At 40.8% G+C, this 22,704-nt stretch overlaps 3 protein-coding genes and 1 long non-coding RNA gene across 11 annotated transcripts; all 4 read left to right on the top strand.

Moving 5' to 3' along the window:
- Positions 1-5,414: 5,414 nt before the first annotated feature.
- On the top strand, positions 5,415-8,530 carry LOC135596272 (protein GRAVITROPIC IN THE LIGHT 1-like). 3 transcript variants are annotated; one of them, XM_065088361.1, is made up of 3 exons: positions 5,415-5,608; positions 5,692-5,798; positions 6,781-8,530. In XM_065088361.1, the coding sequence occupies exon 3, from the start codon at positions 6,867-6,869 to the stop codon at positions 8,352-8,354; it is 1,488 nt and encodes a 495-aa protein (XP_064944433.1). In that variant the 5' UTR covers positions 5,415-5,608; positions 5,692-5,798; positions 6,781-6,866; the 3' UTR covers positions 8,355-8,530. The 3 variants fall into 3 exon arrangements, with proteins under 3 accessions (XP_064944433.1, XP_064944434.1, XP_064944432.1); XM_065088362.1 differs by having other exon boundaries at positions 6,864-8,530; XM_065088360.1 differs by having other exon boundaries at positions 5,449-5,798.
- A 554-nt stretch (positions 8,531-9,084) lies between these two features.
- Positions 9,085-14,104, top strand: LOC135596273 (uncharacterized). Of its 6 annotated transcripts, none has more exons than XR_010480899.1 (6): positions 9,085-9,142; positions 9,238-9,360; positions 9,966-10,526; positions 10,605-11,913; positions 12,579-13,326; positions 13,617-14,104. It is a non-coding gene; the product is annotated as an uncharacterized LOC135596273 (long non-coding RNA). The 6 variants fall into 6 exon arrangements; XR_010480897.1 differs by having other exon boundaries at positions 9,969-10,526; XR_010480901.1 differs by lacking the exon at positions 9,085-9,142 and having other exon boundaries at positions 9,149-9,360; positions 9,969-9,991; positions 10,085-10,526.
- Positions 14,105-17,174: 3,070 nt separating this feature from the next.
- Positions 17,175-20,111, top strand: LOC103969408 (BES1/BZR1 homolog protein 4). Its single transcript, XM_009382922.3, has 2 exons — positions 17,175-17,606; positions 18,829-20,111. Exons 1-2 carry the CDS (start codon positions 17,220-17,222, stop codon positions 19,675-19,677), a joined length of 1,236 nt encoding a protein of 411 aa, XP_009381197.2. The 5' UTR covers positions 17,175-17,219; the 3' UTR covers positions 19,678-20,111.
- An 839-nt stretch (positions 20,112-20,950) lies between these two features.
- Positions 20,951-22,482, top strand: LOC135596274 (aquaporin NIP1-1-like). Its single transcript, XM_065088363.1, has 5 exons — positions 20,951-21,315; positions 21,381-21,602; positions 21,691-21,888; positions 21,971-22,032; positions 22,118-22,482. Exons 1-5 carry the CDS (start codon positions 21,031-21,033, stop codon positions 22,341-22,343), a joined length of 993 nt encoding a protein of 330 aa, XP_064944435.1. The 5' UTR covers positions 20,951-21,030; the 3' UTR covers positions 22,344-22,482.
- Positions 22,483-22,704: the final 222 nt, after the last annotated feature.

The raw sequence follows: 22,704 nt of genomic DNA on the forward strand, positions 1-22,704 counted from the left end.
TTTAATTATTTTAAAATTTTATTTATAAGAATTATAAAATTATACCTATCAAAAGTTTTATGAATCAACTAGTATTATATATTTACTTTAGAAAATATAATAATAAAAAGATAGTAGAAAAATTTACTATGATGGAATCTTAAAGATAATAATGCAAATATTTTTAAGAATAATATAGGAAGGGAAATGACTCGAAACTTAAATGAGAATAATATTAATATTATTTGAAATATAATGAATTACGAGTTTAACAAAGGAGATTTTTAGTTAAACTAAAAGTAAAGATGATAATGTAAATATTTTTAAGAATAAGATGAAAAGAAAGACGAATTGGAACTTAAATAAGGATACTATTAATATTATTTAAACTACAATGAATTATGAGGTTAACAAAAGATACTCTTGATTGAAACTAAAGGTAAATAGAGTTGTGATAGTATGAGAAAGTTCAAAAAATAAATTTTACAAAAAAAATCATGTATTAAAGATCTATAAAATTATAAACAATTTAAAAAGATATAAATAATTAAAACTAAAAAGGGGTTAGTATGGTAAAATATAAATCTTATGATAATTTTCATAATAAGTTAGGTACTAAAGATGATAAAAATGATATATATCGAATTACTAAAGCTAAGGAAAGAAAGCGTAACAATTTAGGTAATATTAAATACATTAAAGATTAAGATTAAAAAAATTATTAATGATAATGTGATTAAGAAAAATATAAAAAAATATTTTTTATATATTATTTAATAAATATTCTACACGATACTTAGATTTAATGATAAATAATAATGATAGATTTAATAATTATATATTTATTCATGAAATTAGAGCTAATGAAATAAAAGATACATTAAAAAAGATAAAAATAGCTAAGAGTGTGGGATCTTAATATAAGTTATTTATTTAGTTTTATGCTTAGAAGATTAACTATATAAGTTATTTATTTATTAAGATAATTAATAGAAAATTATAGGGAGAAAAAAGATTTAATATAATTTTTATTAACATAGAGATAACTTACGATAGTGTTTTTAGAGATTTATTATGGTAAATCTTAGAAAAGAAAGATATACATATTAATTATATTAATATTATTAAATATATGTGTGATAATATAGCTATTACTGTTAAAACTATAAGGAGCAAAATTTCCTATTAACATATGATTATAATAAAATCTAAATTAAGTTTATATATTTTTACATTGATAATGAATTAATTTACTAATCACTTAGATGATAGACCTTCTTGGTGTATGTTATTTGTTAATGACATAATCTTAGTATATGGGAGTTTAAGTGAAATTAATTATAAACTTGAGCCATGATTTATAAACTATATGTTTTAGATTAAATATGATTAAGACTAAATATTTAAAATATAATTTTAGTAATTTTATAAATAAATAAAAATGTATAGTTAAATTTGCTAGACAATAAGTTCCTTTAAGTAAAAGTTTTATGTATCGTGAATTATGGACAAGATGAAGAGATTGATGAAAATATTATTAATAAAATAAAAATATATGATTATTAAAATGGCGAGGAGCATTAGAAATTTTGTATGATAATTGAAAATCTTTAAGATTAAAAAAAATTATAAGATAATTATAAAACCAACAATACTTTGGAGATCTAAGTGTTAGATAGTTATATATATATATATATATATATATATATATATATATATATATATATATATATATATATATAATTTTAATTTTGAGTATAATTTTATCAACTCCACTTAACCAATTCAAAATTTTATAGCATCACTAAGACATGATTATAACATGATTAATACTTTTTCATTTTTTAAATTTTATCATAATTAATTTTATCAAAATTATTTTTTAGTAATATTTATGAACAAGTGATTTAAATAAAAGTTTAAGATCATTTACATCCAAATGAAAAAAAAAAGATACCTTCAAGTTAAAAAGAACTATGTGAGACACTTGTATATAGTGGGATGTCCTCGAGATAATAATAATAATAATAATAATAATAATAATAATAATAATAATAACAACAACAACAACAACAACTCATCCAAATTTAACTCCTAAGTATTAAGGAGATAATGGGGAAGCATGCTTCAAGTAAATTTCAATACAATTCATGCGAATTTAATATAAAATCACATTTCCTTTTAATAACCAAAACATATGATATGATAGAGGAAGAACAAATTCATCACGACTAAGAGGAAGACAAAAAAATAAATAGGAATTAGGCAACAAATTTTGTCTTTTACTGAAATTAGCTATGGATAATCATGATTAGCAATGATTATATAAAACTTATTAGATGAATACTAACGAGAGTGATGCATGTGAATGATCCAAACATGTCAAGGGATATAAATGTTACAATAGTAGCATCAAATATGTTGTTTCAAAGTTCTGAGTAGTGGATATCTCATCGTAGGAGACTCTCTCTCTCTCTCTCTCTCTCTCTCTAAAAACTGATGGTGCACAGGCCATGCTATTTCTTCAGCTCATTTGGGTGGCTGATACTTGAAGCAGTCATTGCCATGTCGTTATACTCTCATTAATGGCACTCAAAATGATAGCTCATGTCCTCTTTCTTTCCACACATAACACGGCAACTTCATTGGCCCATATCAATCGATGTTTAATGCAATCAGTCTCAGCAACAAAACTACACCGCCGGGCTCAGCCGGTGGCGATTACGACGACAAGCAGATGCATCAGTAGCGTGTGGCATTATTGTTACGTCCATTAACTGTCCCAAGGTTTTCTCGAAGAAGACAACACGGTGCCGTCCAGAAGAAAGAGACACTTGTTGTGCAGGCTGGCCTCAAATAATATTCACGACACTGTGTGGCCATCAACAGTTCACCTTATACGTGTTTTTTCTTCATTCTGATCCTAGAGAGAGAGAGAGAGAGTGTGTGTGTGTGCTGATGTCCGGCTTTGTTGGAAGTATTACTTGGGCAGGAGAGAGAGGAGCTGTACACCCACTTGATATGGAGTCATGAAGGTAGTAAAACCCTATACAGCATAGTTACTATGGGTTCATTAGTTGGACAAAGTGGGTCAATCAATCAGACCATATGTTTGATATATAGCATATTTAAAACATAAAATATTTTTACGTTTTATATTTTACATAAAATATTCGTACTTATACATTACATAAAATAAAGATGAGGATTTTCACTTTTTATATTTTAGAAAATATTTTAAATTTTATAACAAAATTATAATTATGCAATACCTCTGTGCTATATAATGAATTCATGATAGTTGATAAAGAAACATAAAAACTTACAACTCTAATGAGTTGATTGATAAAAAATAATGATTATAAGAAAACACAGTTATGCAAAAGATGTGACAGAAAAAAAAAAAAGAAAGGAGAGAGAAAGACCGGTGACAGAGATAGGTAAATGAAAAGCAAAATGAACAAAAAGGTGTGAATGATAACAAAAGAAGAGAGATGGAGGATAATCGAAGAGTGGAGAGAGAGAGAGAGAGAGAGGACTCTTTGAAAATTTATTAAATCGTGTTAATATCTTTGTGCGATAATTGTCATATTTTAATGACCATTATATATATATATATATATATATATATATATATATATATATATATATATATATATATATCTTTTTCTTTTGATATTCATGCACAAATGAATACTTGTCTTAATTTATATTCATCATTCTATGGATTTTATTATGAGTTTCTTGTTAATCTATTTTCACTAATGATATACTTTATGTCATTTTATACATATTTTATTCTTTTATGTTATTTTATAAATCTTTAATCATTTCTTTTATATAAAGAGAGTACGTGATATTCATCCAAGAGTGGATACTTGTTTTCATCCTATAGATCTCCTGTTCATTTCTTAAAGAAGATACATGTCACTCATCGAAGGAACACTCATTTTTATAAAAATATTATAAACCCATCACTCACATTTTAAGAAGGAATGAAAAATTGAGTGCTTGCAGCTACTAATAACTAAGTGAGATACTTAAGTGAGGAGAGAGTTTTCAATTGTGAGATGCTCTACACTATCTTCTTTCCATTCTATACCTTATCCTCTGATGATATGAACAATCCAACATTGAAGACACATGGATTTTAGAGGAGTTATGATTGATAGATCTAAATCTCCTAGAGCTGTGTCTTAATTTTCATTTATCGAATGTGAATTCTTTCTATTATAAAAAGTTAATGAGGATCAGAATACCATCACACCATTATGATGTCCAAGAGGACATGGAGAGCTTTAGATTGCTATATCAAAACTATATATAGCACCCATCCTCGTCGAGCTAAAAGATTTGATAATTACTTTTGTCTTAGTAGCTAGAAAGTCTCTCCATGAATCTCGAACCAAGTTACTCCCTAATGTTTAAAAAAAATTAAAAGATTTTTCTGACATTACCCCTAAGGAGTTACCTCTAGGAATAAGCTACTCTTAGAGCTTCCTTACCTAATTTGCTCTACTATCGGTTGAATTATATTGAATATGCAATACTTAAGAGGTAAGTTGATGAACTACTTCATAAGGGGTTTATACAAAAAAAAGTTTTAGTTGTTATGCAGTGCTTACTATTAATCGTCCCCTACATCAGGTTTATAAGTGGGTTCTTCATGAATATAATATTGAATTATAAACTCATCAAAATAAGAAATATAATTGACATAAAAGTGGGTTCGAAAACTATGAAGATTTGACTTATAATAGTGCTTAATTATTTTTATAATTGATTCGTAAAATAGGGATGCACATTTTCACTTTATCTCATCTCATCGATCTATAAGAACCATGCCGAGCATTCCATATAATGCTTTCTACTAATTCAATATAATTGAGTTGGACTGGATAATATTATACGACCAAACCTTACACTATAGTTTTTCGGCATCATGTGCCAATGAATGTATTGATTCATTGTCACTAACTAAGAATATGGAACATCAAACTCTAATAAAAAAAAAGATAAATTTAACTTAATTCTGGATAATATCATCCACAGCGTACAGGTATCTAGTTGTAGCTATGTTACGTGGTGTCTAAATGGAGCTCCGTGATCTCGACCACGAGATGGTGGGGTATGATAGACTTATCGGATTCGGATCCTTCGTTGACTCCAACCGACTACCCGAAGATCCAGCTGGGTCTCACTTATCCACCGATTCCCCAAAATATCTTATAATGACGATAACGCCCTCCTCCAACTGCCGTTCAAAGAGGGGTATCATTGGAAATTTAGGTAGTTATTGGGGTATTTTCGGGATGTGGGCCACGCGTCAAAACGTAGAAACGTGGGTAATCCGAGGGGTTGTTTACTAACCATTGGATCACGAAAAGAACGAATCTCGAAGCGATGAGGGGAGACTGTCGTGCGAGGCAGCTCTTGCTCCGTGATTCGGCATATATCCGATGGCTCTGCCATTCGCGATGCCGCGTTTCCCAACGCCTCTGTGCTCTGCTCAGTGCTCCCGTCACCTCTGCGCGCGGCTGCCCCGAGTGCCCTCCCTATTTCGTCGGCTTCGCTTTACTCTCTCTTCCTCGATTGGATCTCGAGGAAGCGCCGGTCGTAGAGGGAGAAGGTCATCCATCAATGATTCTCTCTTGAAGTCGCTTTCGCCATCGATAACATCCGTAATGGGGATTCCTCTTGTGTTGGTTTTAGTCAAGTACCGGATCTGAAGCACAGCGATCGTAATCGGAGGGCTCGGTGAAGGAGAGAGCGGAAGTCCGCTTCTGGTTCTGCTGCTACCGCCCCTTTTGAGACCTCTGGTGAGTTCCCAAATCTCTGCAACGAAAACCTTCTCTTTAGCGATTTCCTCATTTCTTTTTCAATTTTTTATGCTCGGTGTCAAAAGTTTTGGGTTTTAGGATACTTTAATGGAAATTAGGACATCAAAAGCGGATTTTATACTTCCCTGCCACCGATCTCTTGTCCGGTAATCCATAAACTTTCTTCTTCTTGGTTTCTTGGACAAAAATGTCGCCTTTTTTCTTGCCGTAAAGTTTCCCCTTTTTATTTTTCTTGGTGATGAGAAATGTGTTGGCAAATAACGAAATATGCACAATTTATGAAAACGCCTGATGATTGGTGGTGAAATTTCAAGAACGATGCCATTAAGAACTACATAAAAAATCAAATCTTAGGTAAAATATTGGCAATTATAGTATCTGTGATCTGAAGCGTGCCATAGTACTGTAGGGATCCCCTTGTTTTGTTTGAAGTCGGTGCTGGTGAAGACATCTTTGATGTATAAACACTAGACTTTTCCGGTACTTGTATTGTTTCTAGATGGCAGACGCTATTAGTTTGGACGATGAACGCATCTAAACTCTTTCACGGGTTTCCGCTATGGAAGGAGAAAAGAATTTGCTGAAGATTTTGATGGGGTCATCAACCCGAGAAAAGTAGGGCTGTGAGCGTGGCCTCCGAATTTTCTGTGTTCGATTATTGAACGTAGCCTTCGCACGGGGCCACGATCACTGTGTTGGTCTTCGTAGAAGAAGGGTTGGGGGCACTTTTTGCTGTGTGGAGGCACGCCTCATACACACATGATTCTGCAAGCTGTGGTGCAGACATGTTCATGTTGCGTCGATTAATCTTATTTTTCACTTCTTTAATGCAAGGCAAGGCCCCTCCTTTAATCGATTTTTATCATGTCGTGCTTCTTCCTGCTTCATGATGTGATTCCCCAGAATCCACTGTCTCATAGATTATATAGCGTTACATGCCTTTACATTTTTGTATTCACAGATATCGGAGTCATTCTGATTAGTGCTCTTAAATCTCACTGTTGCTGCTGCTGCTGCTGCTCCTCTCTGTGAGAGTTGGTGTAGGAGATGGAGCCTTCGAGAGCAGCGCCGCCGCCGCCAAATTTCGGGTCAGTGGCTCGGACGATCACCAAGATCCTCCGCCTGCGAAGGTCAGCCGCCAGCTCTACCGGTGGCTCCGCCGACGCCGCTCCTGACGATTACGATGCGATCCACAAGTTTAAGCTCGCTCGAGACGTCAGAGATTATTCTGGCATCCTCACCGAACCCCCTGACAAAGGCTTCCACAAACCTGAAGATGAGAAGCGGCAGCAGCAGCAGCAGAAGAGTGGTTCTTCCGGTGATCTGGACGCCATGGAGTCCCTCCTCGCGAACCTCTTCGCCAGCATCTCCGCCGTCAAGGCCGCCTACGCCGAGCTTCAGGTGGCGCAGTCTTCATATGATTCGGAGTTGATACAGTCTGCGGATGGTGCTGTCGTTGCCGGGCTGAAACACATATCGGTGCTGAAGCAGTCCTTCTTCAGGAACCAGTTCGACCCTCGCACCAGTCCGATTTTGCAGCCGGCTCTCGCCGCGCAGCTCCAAGAGCTGCGCAACCTCACCAGGACCTACAGCATCACCACCCACAAGCTGGAGGCCGAGCTCGACCTGAAGGGCTCCGAGATCCTCGCCCACCAAGCAAGTCTCCTCGAATCCGAGAGAAAGGCCCAAGCTTTGGAGGCCAAGCTCCATCCCAACCGCTCTCTCGCCGCACTCGACGGTCTCCACCTTTCCGGCCTCAACCCCACACATTTCCTCACTGCGCTGCGCTACGCCTTCAAATCGATCAGATTCTTCGTCCAACTAATGGTGAAGGAGATGGATTCTGCCGGTTGGGACCTAGACGCTGCCGCCGGCTCCATCCAACCGGACGTGCTCCGCGAAAAAGAGCCCAGCCACCGGATCTTTGCATTCGAATCTTACGTCTGCCTGAGGATGTTCTCCGACTTACACCACCAAAACTTCGGTATTGGCACGTTGGAGGAATGCTTGGCGTGGGATCGCCGACAATTCTTCAACGAATTCACCAGGCTCAAGTCAATTGCGATGAACCAGAGTCTAGGCCACCTGCCGTCGCCGGTGGCGCGGTTCTGCAGGGCCAAGTACTTGTCGCTGGTGCATCCGAAGATGGAATCCTCCTTCTTCGGCGAACTTGATCAGAGGGCGATGGTGAGCTCGGGACGGGGCTTTCCGGGCTCCGAGTTCTTTGCCGCGTTTGCGGAGATGTCTAGACGAATGTGGCTCCTCCATTGCCTCTTCTTCTCGTTCGAGCCGGATACCGAGCGGTCCATCTTCCAGGTAGGACGAGGGAGCCGGTTCTCCGATGTGTACATGGAAAGCGTGACGGCGGCTGAGAGCAAAGACAATGGCGGTGTCGGCGGCGCCGAGGGGGCTGGGTCAGGTCGAGCCACCGCGGTGGGATTCACCGTAGTCCCCGGGTTCAAAGTGGGCCGAACGCTGATCCAGAGCAAGGTCTACCTCATCACGGTTGACGCCAAGGTAAACGTACGGTTGTGATCGTGTGTAACGCCCATCCAACGGCTGCGGAAGCATCAGGCTACTGTTTTTGGGTACGGTAAAGGTAGTTAGGAGACTTAAGTAGAAGCTTCTATGTTATCAACAGTGTACAAAGTGCCATAATGGTGTAATACTATAGCTTTTGTGGCGAGTAATTGTTAAGTACATGTTCGTGATGGACAATGGCAGGATTAGATGTTAATTATAGGTGCATGGGAGAGTAGTGTACCTGTAAGAGGTCGTGTGGGCGGTGATATTTATATGCCAACAGGGAAGGTTGGCATGACGAGGGGATAAAAGATTAGCACAGGATTAAGTAAAATCGTCATTGTAAGTTTGTGAGTGTGAGAGAATGAAACTTCCTCTGCTAAACTGGAATTGCTACAGTATGTATCACACTGACATATCAATCAATCATTATATATAACGAATACGTTATATATTTATAAACTAAGCAAATATTATTCTTTTATTCTAAAATTATTATTTTGATCGAAACCGAGTGGTAATTTATTTATTTATTTATTAGGGGTCGGGTCACGTCGTGGTTGGATCGTGACTAGTTCGACCGGTCTCGATCCGGTTTAGATCGGTCTAATTGGACCGACTCTTATTCGGATTAGTACGTCAGACTTGACCCTTATCTAGGTGATATCGGACCAGATGTCGGATCAGATCGGGTTAGATCCGATCCATTCACACGTTCCTCCATGGTCGGACTCACCTGTGTGCCTCTCGTGTACCAATTCGTACGAGTAAACGACGGCTCTCGATTGGAACGAAGGCAGGTAACCCTTCCCGCTCCTCCCCTCGTCACCGCTTCTTCTCTCCTCTCTTCTACACCGCAGGCGAAGAACTCAAGAACTTGAGCTTTTTCCGGCAGCCGATTCCCTCGCCTCCTTTTCTTCCAGTTCCCGAGCAGAGAAAGGATATATTATTATTTCGAAACCCTAATTTTGGCCGTCTTCGTCGAAGCTCCGGTGGTCTTGGCTTGCCGTCTCCGTCGGTGAGTCTTCTGCCCCTCATTCTGTTGTTGTTGTTGTTATCGTTCCATCTCAATGTACTTACGGTAGTATAGAAATCTTTCTTTAATATTTTTTTTGAATTCTTCCTTTGGTTTTGGTTCTCTCCTTTAGAGATCAAACGTGCGGAACTTGCCGAGCGATTAAGTTGCTATTGCCTCTGTTCCGAACTATAGGTGATCAAATTCAAGCTTCAATTGTTGGCCCTTCTTCTTGGTCAACATTCCCTTTTCCTCTTTTTTTTCGCCTGAGAGACCACTTTCTATGTACGCGTTCGCTCTATTGCTTCGTTTCCACTCTTTCACGCTTCCTACATTAAGTGACGAGGTAATTGAGTCGGCGGTCGTTCAAAACCATAAATTGAATGTTTAGTTTCATTGCCAAAGTCTGATGATTCATATCGGTTAGTAGTGTATAAATTTATTTTCGAATCTTGAGATATCTAACCTTTTACAATATTGTCATGAAATATTTCTGCAAAATAAAATTGAAGGTATTGGTTAAATAGTTGTTATTGGAATTCTATAGTCTGCTTCATTTTTCAACTTTATCTTGGCTGTGCGACGGATGAAAACTTCTCCATTGACAGCAGATTAGAAGGCATGGATCTATGAGGTGACTCCATTGGACGACGCTAGCCTTTTGATTATGATTACTAGTACACAATTATGCTGTATCGTGATCCTGTAATTGCTTGGTCAAACCAAGGCCTCAAGCTTTTTAAACAGGACTGGTTATCAGTTTGGAAATATTTTGTTCCACATAGAGATCCCTCCTTGCTACCACGGCAGTGGCGAATTGCTACTGGAACACAGAAATCTTACAGAAAGAGTGAAGCCATAAAGGAGAAGACGAGATTATATGAAGCAAAACGAAGAAGACTGAAGGCTTCAATGGCTGATGGGCACACATTATCTGAGAAGGAGCTCAATTTTGCTTACTTCTATAAGATTAAGAAAATTTGATTTCTTGGAGTATTATTTCATTGTATTCATTGGCTGCATGATTTTATAGGTTGATAATGAAGAGGATAATAGTGGAGAGGAAATGGACAATGAAAATGAAGCTTACGTTCATGAAGCATTCCTTGCAGACTCCGAAACAGGGAGCTCCAATGACTTATCCTATGATATTTCTCTTTCAGGCATTGGTAGGACCAATGTACAGTTTACCAACATGATTATCTATCATGGTACCAACACTACTGAAAAGTTTGCTTCCATCTCAGGATGCTTTCAAGTGCAGAGTGACAGAGCAGTGCATCCTTTATCTCATTGTTCTGACCCCAGATATACTTCATCTTACACTTCACAGTTGAATCATCTTTCTTCCATTTCCAACTTCGGGAGACCTGGAAGTCATTTACGGTCATTACCTGCCCAACACGTAAATGTAAAGGTGCACGAGTGGTCAAGTTGGCACCTGGCTTGCCTCCTATAAACCTTCCCCCTTCTGTTCGTGTCATATCTCAGTCAGCTCTCCAAAATCATCCTACCGGATCAGCACATTCTTACACAAGTAAGAATGGAGTTAAAAATCCATCCAAGTCTTCTGGTGTGGCAAAGGGAGTAAATACTGTAACAAATCCTGGCAAAAATTTAAACATGCCATCAGATAATGGTCTAGAAGCTAGTCACTGGCGAGTTGGTGGAGCTACTTCAGATCAGCATGTGGCAGAAGAAAATGCTTCACAATCAGATCTCCAGATACACCGATTGCCGTTCCATGCATCTGAAGATCAACTTTCATCATATTATTCTATGAACAGACATACTGCTGCTTCTGGTACTTGTCACCTGGGGGCTCAACTTCAAAAAGAATCCACTTTTTCCAAATCTCAACATTTTATTACTATGAAAGACAGGATCAGTGGAAGTTGAAATTCAGTAGATGCACCATTAGATTTGTTCAGTTGACTTCCATCCACTTCTGCGAAGAACTGACAATGCAACTGCTGATCATGGCATGGTGTCTTCAGTTGATCCTGGTTGTTTTGCAGCATCAAGTCATCATAATAAATTGTCCCATGATTCTAATCCAGTCTCAAGAGAAAATCTGGTTGGTAATAGCCAAATTCCAGCTGGTGGAGCATCCCTTTGCCATCATGAGAAGGAAAATGAACTTGATTTGGACATACACTTGTATTCAGTGACAGAAAATGAAAAGACAAGACAAGCTGGAGATTCAAGTATGCATCAGTTCAACAAGTCGGGCAGCCCAAGGTTTCAGCCAAGCATGGGTAAAGGCATAGATGCTGATATGTCATTCCACCATAATGCAAATTGTTCTGAATCTGCAGTACAATAGGATGCTGTGAAAAGGATGACAATTCCTTGGAAGTTGTGCAGATGCCCAATGATTGTCTTAGCCAATGCTCAAAAGATTATGATGAATCTAATCTAGATATCATAATGGAACAAGAAGAATTGAGTGACTCTGATGACGAAAGTGCAAATGCAGAGTTTGAATGTGAGGAGATTGATGACTCGGAAGAGGATGAATCAGAATATGGACAATCGACAGAAGCTCTAATCAAGGTAACATTTCCTGTGTATGCCTTAGAATTTCGTTAGCAGGTTTCTGATGTGAAACATATCATTGTCACAAATGATGGACTTAGTGCATTTTGCTTGTTGATGATATTATTAAGATGATATCAATACGTTTAAAGGAAACCTACAAAAGCTCTGGCTAAATGAGTTGAGTCAATAAGATTATGTTGCAAGGAGAGGAAGAGGACCAAAGAATCTCTATTTAAAAACATTGAAGAAATATTAGATAATATTTAGTTGAACAGTGACATTTTATTAAAAATATCTTAATGGTGGAAAAGGATCCATGCAGTTGGCCTCAAATTGTTGTTGTATTAGGAAATGGAGAAAGACAGATTGAGACTGTCTACTTAGTATGGATTTCGGGCACAAAGTTCATTCGATAGGTCTTTTAGGGACAATCTGAAGGGTGTTTTTTTTCTCCTCTGGGGGTGAAAATTATTCAGATAGCACTTGCTTTCAATATATGTGATTAATCTCAGACTTATTCTCTGAAGCCTGATATGGCCAAAAGTGCTTAATCCATTTTGGTCTTAGTAAGATTCTCTTGATCTTATTAGCATTATGATAAGTCTACTTGTGATAGTATTGTTGTTCAGCTGACTGGTGCCGGATGTCTAACACACTGAGAATTGTGTTTTTTCGGATAGGAGGTTCCCACCGCTGCCGTAGTGAGGAAAAGTAATCAAGATAGTTGCAACTTCAATCATTCACGTCAGTCAATGCCAATCAGACAAGGGTCAGTCGACGAGGTGATAAACCCGATCTAGCCTAGGGCAGTCATGCCAAAATCTGTGCCATACTTTGCGGCTAAAACCCAAACATGAAGATGCAAAAAGGGACATCTCTTCTAAAAGTTCTCAACAGGTAGTTCACTCTCTTCCTGGACAATTTGGCAAAGCTAGAAATCCAAGGAGTTTGAAAGTGCGAGCCACTGGGAGCAACACCGCATGCCATTAATCCTGATAATGAATGCAGCAAGATTGTTGCTCCGAGAAAACCTAGAAAGCGTTGTGTAAATAGTTCTCTGTGATCCCCATTATGTGTCAGTTTCCTCGCAACACAACAGTTCTCTGTGATCCCTATCGTGTGTCATTTTCCTCACTGCTCAGAGACTCCGTGACATGGTGATCATGTGAAGGTTCTTTTCTCTGTTTGCCCAGTCGGAAGCTTCCACTCTGAATTTGAGACTGAAGCAGGATTACTGGGTTAGCATTAACCAGAATCGAATAGTTGGTTGACTCAGCATCTTCGCCCGATAAGTAATATCGATCATTTGCCAATAATAGATCATATATGTCAAGGCTGGCAGTTTTTTATTGTCGCCGTTCTGTGATCGTCGGCAAGTTGACATCTGCTGGCCTTACCTGCCAGAATGTTGTGGAACTCACTTTGTCTGTAAGTATGACAAGAAAGAAAAAAAAAAAAAATATGATTATTCTATTTCAACAAATCGAAAAGTGAAACTTTCGGCAGATTTTTCTTTCGCTGTTTTGTATTCGGATTCTCGTGGTGATATGATGCATAGATTTTTTGAGTCCCAGTTAGACTTCCATCGACTGTGTATCATTCACCAATTTTATGCTCGTGGAATGCTGAACTGCATAGTCTAAGCCTTTTGACTTTCTTGCTCTTAAAAGAAGGATTATTCTTTGTGAACATAGTCTCATCTCCGTCACTTTGTGCAGGTACTCTGAGCCTAGAAACCATCGTACCCATCTGATCATGCCGGCCGACGACAGGTTGTAGATGAAGCATCAGCTTCACCACAAACTTTCGGCATCTCTTAGGACTTCCACGGCCACGACACGAAACCTTGTCCTCCGCTCGAGTTGACTGGTGTCCCTCTATTCTCCGACAACAATGCCGCCGTAGTCCGTGCGGAACCCAATAAGTCATGCGTTGGGGTCAGCTCTGCGACGGTGTCCTTGTCCTGAGGTGTCCCCGTCGCTGCTTTGCATTGCATTGCATTCTCCATGGAATTCCCAGCCGACACGGCTTTGCGAAGCGTTCTCGTCGGTGCATTGGATCGTAGTTTTGGTGTGCAACGTGTTTCTAGTGTTCTTCCCGACGGGGCATTCTTTGTTCCGACGTCAGCAACGTGCTTTTAGAGTAAAGTTCTTATTTTTCCTCATTATATTTTAATATAAATTTTTTCTATTAAAAGAAATTTTCAGATATATATGACGTTCATACGTTAAGCATTTAGAAAAATAGACTTTGGTGGTTTATGCTTTCTACATGAGTTGGTAAATTCACATACGGAAAACATCTCCATGCTTTTGCCCTCGACAAAGCAGTTGCAGGTTTTTTGTGGATTTCAATGCCTTCATGCATGAAGTTTGCTTCATAGAAGAAGCGTGTACTTCGTCTTCATCTACAGGAGTACCTATCACTAGATTTTTAGTGATGATTCAAGAAGCATAGCATTGAATTGATATCTGAGCCACCACTTTTGCTAAATGAGGTCCCTTATTCCTCCACAAGTCTTTGGATTAGGCTTTAGACAGCAACCATAGTCTCTAAATTGGATTCTTGCACATCAAGCTCAGGTTAATTGGCATCATCTGTTTGGACTTGGCAAAATCTTAGCATCTGTGATCATTCATTAATCTAACCCACTTCTATCCAATCATTTGGGACAGTCTTCATCCATATCTACTTATTACCAAACCCACTCAAGAGTTGGAAACCCAACTCCAAGCTGCAAATTCTTCATTGTCCGACAAGGATCTTTTGTGCAACTCTCAGATCTTTCGAGAAGGAAGCTGACAATCTCATGCGATTTGTCACCGACTCCGATGTCATGCATACAGAAACACAGCAACACAAATGATGCTGTCTGTCATGATCTGACCTAATGAGATAACCAGTAATATATCATCACATTCTCCAAGTCATAGATTATATGTATGTCGGGGAGCCAAGAGAAAACACAAGTCGTTGATTGCACTGCATCTCAAGCATGCGCGCATCATTACATCAGGCCGAACCAACGAAGAACCAAATAGGAATCACAGCAACGAAGTAACCAAACTGGAATCACAACAACGTAGTATGAAGCTACCCTACAAAAATTTGGAATGAGGTGCAGTGGAACTCAGTCCGAGTGAGAAGAAAGAAAGAAAGAAAGAAGCTAATGGCCGATGCCAGGGCTGGGGACGGATCCCAGAATCCTCTCGACGTCGTTCTCGCTTGTGCCGTGACCGCTGTTGCTCGGAGAAGATGGCGGCGGGCGTCTCTTTGGCGAAACAGTACTTTGCAGTGAATCAGCATCAGCTTTCAGGGATCCAACCTTGTCGTTCTTCCTGGCATGCAGAGGGGGTGCGAGGACGAGAGAGAGGATGAGCACGAGTGTGATCGGCTTGCAGAACGAGGCCATGGTGAGAGGTGGGAGGATTTCGGGAAGGGCTATGGGTGGCTTTTATATTGTGATGAGAGAGAGGGTGGTGTGCAGCGGAAGGAGAATTGCAATAACCAAATTATGAGTCCTAATTTGAATGAATGCAAAGTTTCAATTGTGTCTCAGACTTGAGAGTGGAGGATTGAGGATAAGAGTTGTAATGTAAGCAATCACTAACGATGACTTGTCTGATATAAAAGGCTATCCAAAACCCCTTATTAGAGATAATCATATCATGGCAATCTACTCACGACTCACGTGATGTGATCTCTCTCTCTCTCTCTCTCTCTCTCTCTCTCTCTCTCTCTCCCCCAACATGCACACGAGTGCATTGACCAAGTTATACTCTCTCTCTCTCTCTCTCTCTCTCTCTCTCTCTCTCTAAACACCCATATTTTAAGTGGGAACAACTCAGCAAGCTGTGGCAAAGGCCATGTTTTCTCTTGCATGGGGTGTGAAGGGGAAGATGACACATAGATGGCTCCCATCGTGGACCCAAAAACATGACTCGGCTCGATCAAGACAAAAGAATCCACGTGTGGATGGACCCAAATGATTCCAATCTCCATCAAGATTTTTCTATCTTTTTTTCCCTTTAATTATTTAATAAATAAGAATTCTTACAATGGGCATAGCATATACATTGACGATTTGCATGTGATTTGCATGTGATCTCAATGGGCATAGCATATACATACATACATACATACATATTCTTGACTTATATGGAAAATCTTAACTCTATGCCATACTTTACTATTGTTATTGTTGTTGTTAATAACAATTAATTAATTCATGCCTCCAATAAATTTTGCTTCTTTAGAGTTTATTGCTATCACCCATTGGAACATTGTAACATGCAACACACACACACAGACATGGGCTCAAATTGGGCTATATTTTTGTGATGTTAAAGATACACAACCCATGGGCTTACTTTGGCATTGAGCACAAATATAATGATCTTACTATGTCCATAATACCCTCCAAATGAGTAAGTAATCCATCCTTTCTGACAACTTAATAAATAATCGAAATTCAAATTCAAATTAAAATTAAAATAGTTCGTTCCGGCTCGAAATCGGAATCGGAATTCGAACCGGTAATTCTCGACCCGAAACAGATTGAAATCGATTCGGTTTGGTTTGATTCCAAATTCGATAGAATCAGCACCGTCGGTAGCGGAATCGGACGGTGAGGGCTGCTCATTGCGTTGTTGTACGCTCTTCCGCATCTGTATGTGAAGACTCCTTCCATTTCTTCGCTGTCTGCTGTTCATCGTCGTTGCCTCGTGAGTGGGGAGCACACCGGCCTGCCTGCATGTGATTCCGGCCATCCTCTCTCTCTCTCTCTCGTGGTCCCTTAGTCTCTCACCTCGCGTCCCCACGCCGGTTTGGCCCCCCGCCAAACGCGCGGTGGACAAGGCGGGCGCGCCGTGCTCCGCGGTCCCCCCATTGGGCCGCCTCGTCCGCACCGGTCCATGCGCCGCCCGCCCACCAGGATGGGCGCTGCCGTCGTCCTGTCGGCGGGGACCTCCCCTTCCCCCTCCCCACTTCTGCCAAGCCTGCGAGACTCGTTTCCCTGCTTCCACCTCTGACTGAGTTAGGCAATGATGCCCCGCAGTAGCTGTTGATGCCGCCTGCTGCAGCTGTGCCATATGATGCTTTACACTGTACCATTTACCTAGAGATTTGGCTCCGTCTCCTCTCTCTGCGGGGGACGAGTGTGTTCGCCGCCTCCGTCTTCTGCCGCCGTAATTATAGAAGATGCTGAACGGTAGTTGGGCCAATTTGGGCTTTTTTGAAATTGGGGCATAGCAGTTCATGGGCCTCTTTTATGCCTTCCGCCTCAGTTCTCAACTCGTCCCCGCGCTCGCTTGCTCCAACATATGCTTATTGAGATCCCTCCGCTTTCCCCTTTTCCCATGCGCATGCCTTCTTCCCCGTCCTCTCTGCTCCGATCTCTCCGAGCTTGGGATCGACGAGATCGGGCGACCGATCCTTCCTTATCAGTTGGAGGCAGATCGATCGAGGTGGAGGCTGGGGGTTCTTGGGAAGGGATGACGTCCGGGACGAGGATGCCGACGTGGAGGGAGAGGGAGAACAACCGGCGGAGGGAACGGCGTCGGCGGGCGATCGCGGCCAATATCTACGCTGGACTGCGGATGTACGGGAATTACAAGCTCCCCAAGCACTGCGACAACAACGAGGTCCTCAAAGCCCTCTGCGACGAGGCCGGCTGGACCGTCGAGCCCGACGGCACCACCTACCGCAAGGTACTCCCTCTCTCCATCCCTATTTTTTCTCTTCTTCTCTTCTTTCCCAATTCTTGCGCTTGATCTTTGCTGACAATCTAGTAACGATCGAAGGGCGCCGATGGTAGCATGTCAGTGACGCATTGGTTTTGGTCCATGACATGCTATCCGTGCGCTTGGATCAAAGATAGGATGGGGTGCGGCGGCGCAAGTTAGCAGAGGTGTTGTACTGTGCGCACGTTACACAGCTCATGTCTCATGTGAAGCCCGCGAATTCTGGGGGGCCGAACGTGTCCTAAAGTTCCCATTCACGATAACAACTTCCTGTGTTTCCTTTCAGTCATTATCGGCTGCAATTCTTTTTTTCTTTTTCTCTTCTTTTTGGGATCTAATAATTTTTATTTGCTAATGCTTTATTTGACATGTCTGCAAATGGTTAAATTAATTTATCCCTAAGAAACTTTTGGATCGGTACGCTTAAATGGCCTTATATTTCCTTAAAAAAGTTTTCTTACTGCATATAAATTGCTGATAATCATGAAGTAGGTGAGCAAAAATTGGATATTTTTTTTCTTTATGTTCCTTTGTAGAACAGTATATTCTTTTTTGACTGGGCCACTTTGTGGTTGTTCCGATTGCAATTAGCTTCACTAATATTGAGATGTTTTGATAGAATATAGTGATTTTGCAACCATGACTTTAGTTAAATTTGCTTTCGTGCAATATACGAAAAGTCTAGGTCTTTAACATGATAATTAGTTCTAGATAGTAATTTACAAAGATACTGTCTTGAGACTTTTCGTGTTAAAACTCTTACATCTCCCAAATGCAAGCCGGATGGAAGATAAATGAACTTGATATGTAAACCCAAGTGCAAGATAATAAGAATACTTTTACGACCGTTTATTGTGATACTTTACAACTATTTGCTGTTTGTGTGCTCTGAACCATCTTTATCTCAATGTTAATATCTTGTCCGTTTTATGTATTTGTAATTTCCTTGTAAGCTTTTAAACTATTGCCGTGATCAATTAATCTCATCTAAAGTGCAACCTTCTTCCTGCAAAGATGTCCGAAGGGGTCTTATGAGACAGTTGTGAGTTTGTCTTTACTATGTCTTGTGCATCATCAGTAAATGCCTTTCGACTGCTTAATTTGAATCTCCAAATATAAAATATCTTATGTGGGTTTGCTCATGCAAGCGTGCAATTTCTTAGTATGATTTTCAAATTTTCCATTGCAGGGGAGTAAACCTTCAGTAGAGTGCATGGATGTAGTTGGGGGCTCAACCTCTCCAAGCCCGTATTCTTCAAACCAGGCAAGCCCATGCGCATCTTATAATCACAGTCCTGCCTCTTCATCCTTTGCGAGTCCTGCATCTTCATCCTACATCACCAATACCAACAATTCTATCAATGGCGCTGATGGTAACTCCCTCATTCCCTGGCTTAAAAATCTCTATTCAGCTTCCTCTAGTGCCTCTTCATCCATGTTTCGACACCAACAGCCTCTTTTCATGGGTGGTGGTTCCATAAGTGCCCCCGTGACTCCTCCCATGAGTTCCCCAACTGCGAGTACACCTTGTATTAAGACCGACTGGTATGATCAAAGTGCACAACCATTATGGCCCGGTACCAGCTACAAATTTTTACCAAACTCAACTCCACCGAGTCCTGGGCGTCAGATGATTCCAGATCCTGCTTGGATTGCAGGGCTGCAGATTGAGACAACATCTCCTTCATCCCCCACCTTCAGCCTTGTTTCCTCAAACCCATTTGGGTTTTCAGGTGGAGGCTCTTCAAGAATGTGGACACCAGGGCAAAGTGGTACCAGTTCCCCTGTCATGCCTGGTATAATTTGGATGCCGGGGCAGAGTGGCACCAGGTCTCCTGTCATGCCTGGTATCTCGCACAACATCGATGTTCAGATGTCGAATGGCATTACTGATGAGTTTGCATTTGGGAGCAGCAGTAATGGCAATAGCCTGCGAGGACTGGTGAAGCCCTGGGAGGGTGAGAGGATCCACGAGGAATGCGGACCAGATGACCTCCAGCTCACTCTTGGCAGCTCAAGGACCAGGGCTGATGCCTAATTGATTTGAAATGACCGTGCGCTCTAAAGTTTTTATAGTCTCATGGTTGTGCTTCATTTGTTGCTGTTCCTGAGGAGAGGAAAATAGAGGCCACCTAATGGTTTCTAGCAAATAGCCTTCAACCTCTTTCGGGTACCTGATATAATTTATTTTTGTTGGAAGAATTTACATGCCAGTTCAGTATGCAGTGTATACTAATCGACCAGAGTTCTACTTGCCAAATATTTGCATCCAGGGAAGAACTATGGGCTTATTACTGTCATCTTCTTTCTAGCATTGTGTTTTAAGCTATCAGATCACATTCTAGTCTTGTCGCTTAGGTTCCTTGTATGATACTCATTGCTGTACTCACTTGTATAACCCCGAACGATCATCTGTGTGTTATTTGCTCTTTTTTCTTGTAGAAATTTGAAATTTATTACAAGTTTTTTGCATGGTAAATTTGTTAGTTGCAATGTGTTGTCTGGTACTTTTTTTGTTTATAATGTCTGCATTTTCTCCGGCATTATGTACCAAATATGTTGACACAAATAGATATTTTGAAAATTATACGCTCTTTCTCTTTAATCATTTGGTGACTAAATTGATCCAAAAGCTTCTTCTCTTATAATTAGACTATTTTTTTGTCACCTTTGCATTTCATAATTTGTTTCTTATAATACTAACTTCTTCCCATCAGACAATGTAGAGAGGATTTAGTCAATACATCTATTGCAAAGTTTGTGTTTGACAGATCAAATTTGCAGAGTTGGCATGAACTTTCAAGTCATTAGGGAAAAGAATCGAAATTTCTAATCAATATGATTGCATGTCAAAGGAGTTGTTGAGCTTCAAATAACCTACCCTACCTTTCAAGACACACCATCAGCTTGTTTGGGTGGAAACAACCATGTCGTCGGCTCTATCTACTCGTATCTTTGAGTTCACGAGTTATATGAAAGAAATCAATAATTCAGCCACTGGATATAGAAATCATAATTACAATTAGTAAGATATATTTTTTCTCATATGTTAATCTAATGAGCATTCTGTGACTCTCAATAAACATTGGGAGTAACGATGTCTCATCATTTTGTTGTCCAATATGTAAAACCATTAATATATCCTTCCCTAAATACGTCATAACAGGACATGCATACGGATCCGAGGAACCAACACCCCCCCAGAATAAGACAGACAATTTGTCTTGTAGATAATTATGGAAAATCTTTAATGGAAATAATGGGTTATATTATCCTATCCAAAGCAGACATGAATCGTCCGTTTCTTTTTTTTTGATGTGTTTGCTGGTGGGTTGTTGGATCAGCTTCCAATCTTCTCTGCACTGTTTCTCGATCGGTGGTTAGTCCAGAGATGCAAGAATTTGGCTATGAAGGGCCAATAAATAGAACCCTAAATGTCATTGGACTCGACGTTGTCTTCTTCCTTGCCTCTTTTTTAGGTTGTGGTGATCCAAAAGTGGGAGAGATGAGTAGGGCGGGAGAGGCCTGTTGTTCTGATGGCTCGGAAGAAAGGTTTGTGGAGGAGAGGAGTGCTGCTGATCGAGGAGAGGAGCGTGTTACTCTCGATCATGCAGGAGGCGGGAGCTGTTCAGCCGAAGCTTGTGTCTTCACCTTCTCTTTCTGTTTCCTCCAAAAGGTGATGTCCCTCCCCCTATGTCCTGCATCCTCTCGGATTCTAATCTTGTAGCAATTCTAATCCAGATCATTGCCGAGATCTTGGGCACCTACTTTATGATATTTGCTGGGTGTGGTTCGGTCGCAGTGAATCTAAGCACCGGCATCGTCACATTCCCCGGCATATGCTTGGCCTGGGGGCTCGTGGTCATGGCCATGGTGTACTCCCTCGGCCACGTCTCCGGCGCCCACTTCAATCCCGCCGTCACCATCGCCTTCGCCACATGCGGAAGGTTCCCGTGGAGGCAGGTCCGGATCCACATCTACTATGCAACGGAGTTCGTGCTTGTTACCGGGCAAATTCTTACTGCTCCTAACCGCACGACCCATGTCGCAGGTGCCAGCTTACGTTTCAGCTCAGGTTTTGGGATCGACCATCTCGATCGGGACGCTGAGGTTGCTGTTCGGAGGGAAGCATGGCCAGTTCCTGGGAACGGTTCCCGCCGGCTCCGACCTCCAGTCCCTGGTTCTCGAGTTCATCATCTCCTTCTACCTGATGTTTGTGATCTCCGGCGTCGCCACAGACAGCAGAGCAGTGAGTATTAGCTGCCGCAATGACGTCAAGCACAGAGTTCACAGATTACATGCTTGCTTCACACATGGGTTCTTCTGTGCAGATCGGAGAACTGGCAGGGTTGGTAGTCGGAGCCACCGTGGTGGTAAATGTGCTCTTCGCCGGGTACTGCAACTACAACCTAACCTTTCGGTTCCCATCGAATCCTTGCATGAACTTTGAGCTGCATGACGTTGTCGACTGTTGACAGGCCGATCTCAGGAGCATCGATGAACCCGGCGAGGAGCCTCGGCCCGGCGATCATCGCAAACCGGTGGGAGGGGCTATGGGTGTACATCGTGGGTCCCATCTGCGGCACCGTGCTCGGTGCCTGGGCCTACAATCTCATCCGCTTCACCGACAGGCCCCTGCTTGAGATCACCAACACTGCCACCGCCTCCTTCCTCAAAAGACTCACCAGGAAGGACTCCGCCTGAATCATCTGCCAAAGGAGTCTAAACTTGTAGGTAGCAACGCAGGGCTTTCGCTTGCTCTGCTGGTCCATTGTTGAGCATGGATCGCTTCTCCTACAATGATACCAAATCGTCATCCTATTGTTCTATAAGACGTGCAAGACATTCTTTATTCTACAGAAGATTGTAAATTATATATTATTAATAAATTTACTATTCAGAACCATTTACTAATTATTATTGATGAGAGAAAAATCCGCCGGAATCAATTCAATGGGAAATCGATCGGAGATTTTACATTGTAATGTCGTATCGTTCCAACATATCGGGAGGGCTCAACTCCCAAATTTGGGCCCCAATTTAAAGCCCATTGTTGGGCCCAATT

This window comes from Musa acuminata, chromosome BXJ1-10 (assembly GCF_036884655.1).
Source record: "Musa acuminata AAA Group cultivar baxijiao chromosome BXJ1-10, Cavendish_Baxijiao_AAA, whole genome shotgun sequence".
In the NCBI taxonomy this organism is placed as follows: domain Eukaryota; kingdom Viridiplantae; phylum Streptophyta; class Magnoliopsida; order Zingiberales; family Musaceae; genus Musa; species Musa acuminata.

Coding starts and splice junctions, on each gene's coding strand:
- LOC135596272 (XM_065088361.1), top strand. CDS start 6,867: ATGGAGCCTTCGAGAGCAGCGCCGCCGCCGCCAAATTTCGGGTCAGTG.
- LOC103969408 (XM_009382922.3), top strand. CDS start 17,220: ATGCTTATTGAGATCCCTCCGCTTTCCCCTTTTCCCATGCGCATGCCT. Junction 17,607..18,828: donor ACGGCACCACCTACCGCAAG/GTACTCCCTCTC, acceptor TTTCCATTGCAG/GGGAGTAAACCTTCAGTAGA.
- LOC135596274 (XM_065088363.1), top strand. CDS start 21,031: ATGCAAGAATTTGGCTATGAAGGGCCAATAAATAGAACCCTAAATGTC. Junction 21,316..21,380: donor CTTTCTGTTTCCTCCAAAAG/GTGATGTCCCTC, acceptor ATTCTAATCCAG/ATCATTGCCGAGATCTTGGG. Junction 21,889..21,970: donor TCGCCACAGACAGCAGAGCA/GTGAGTATTAGC, acceptor TCTTCTGTGCAG/ATCGGAGAACTGGCAGGGTT.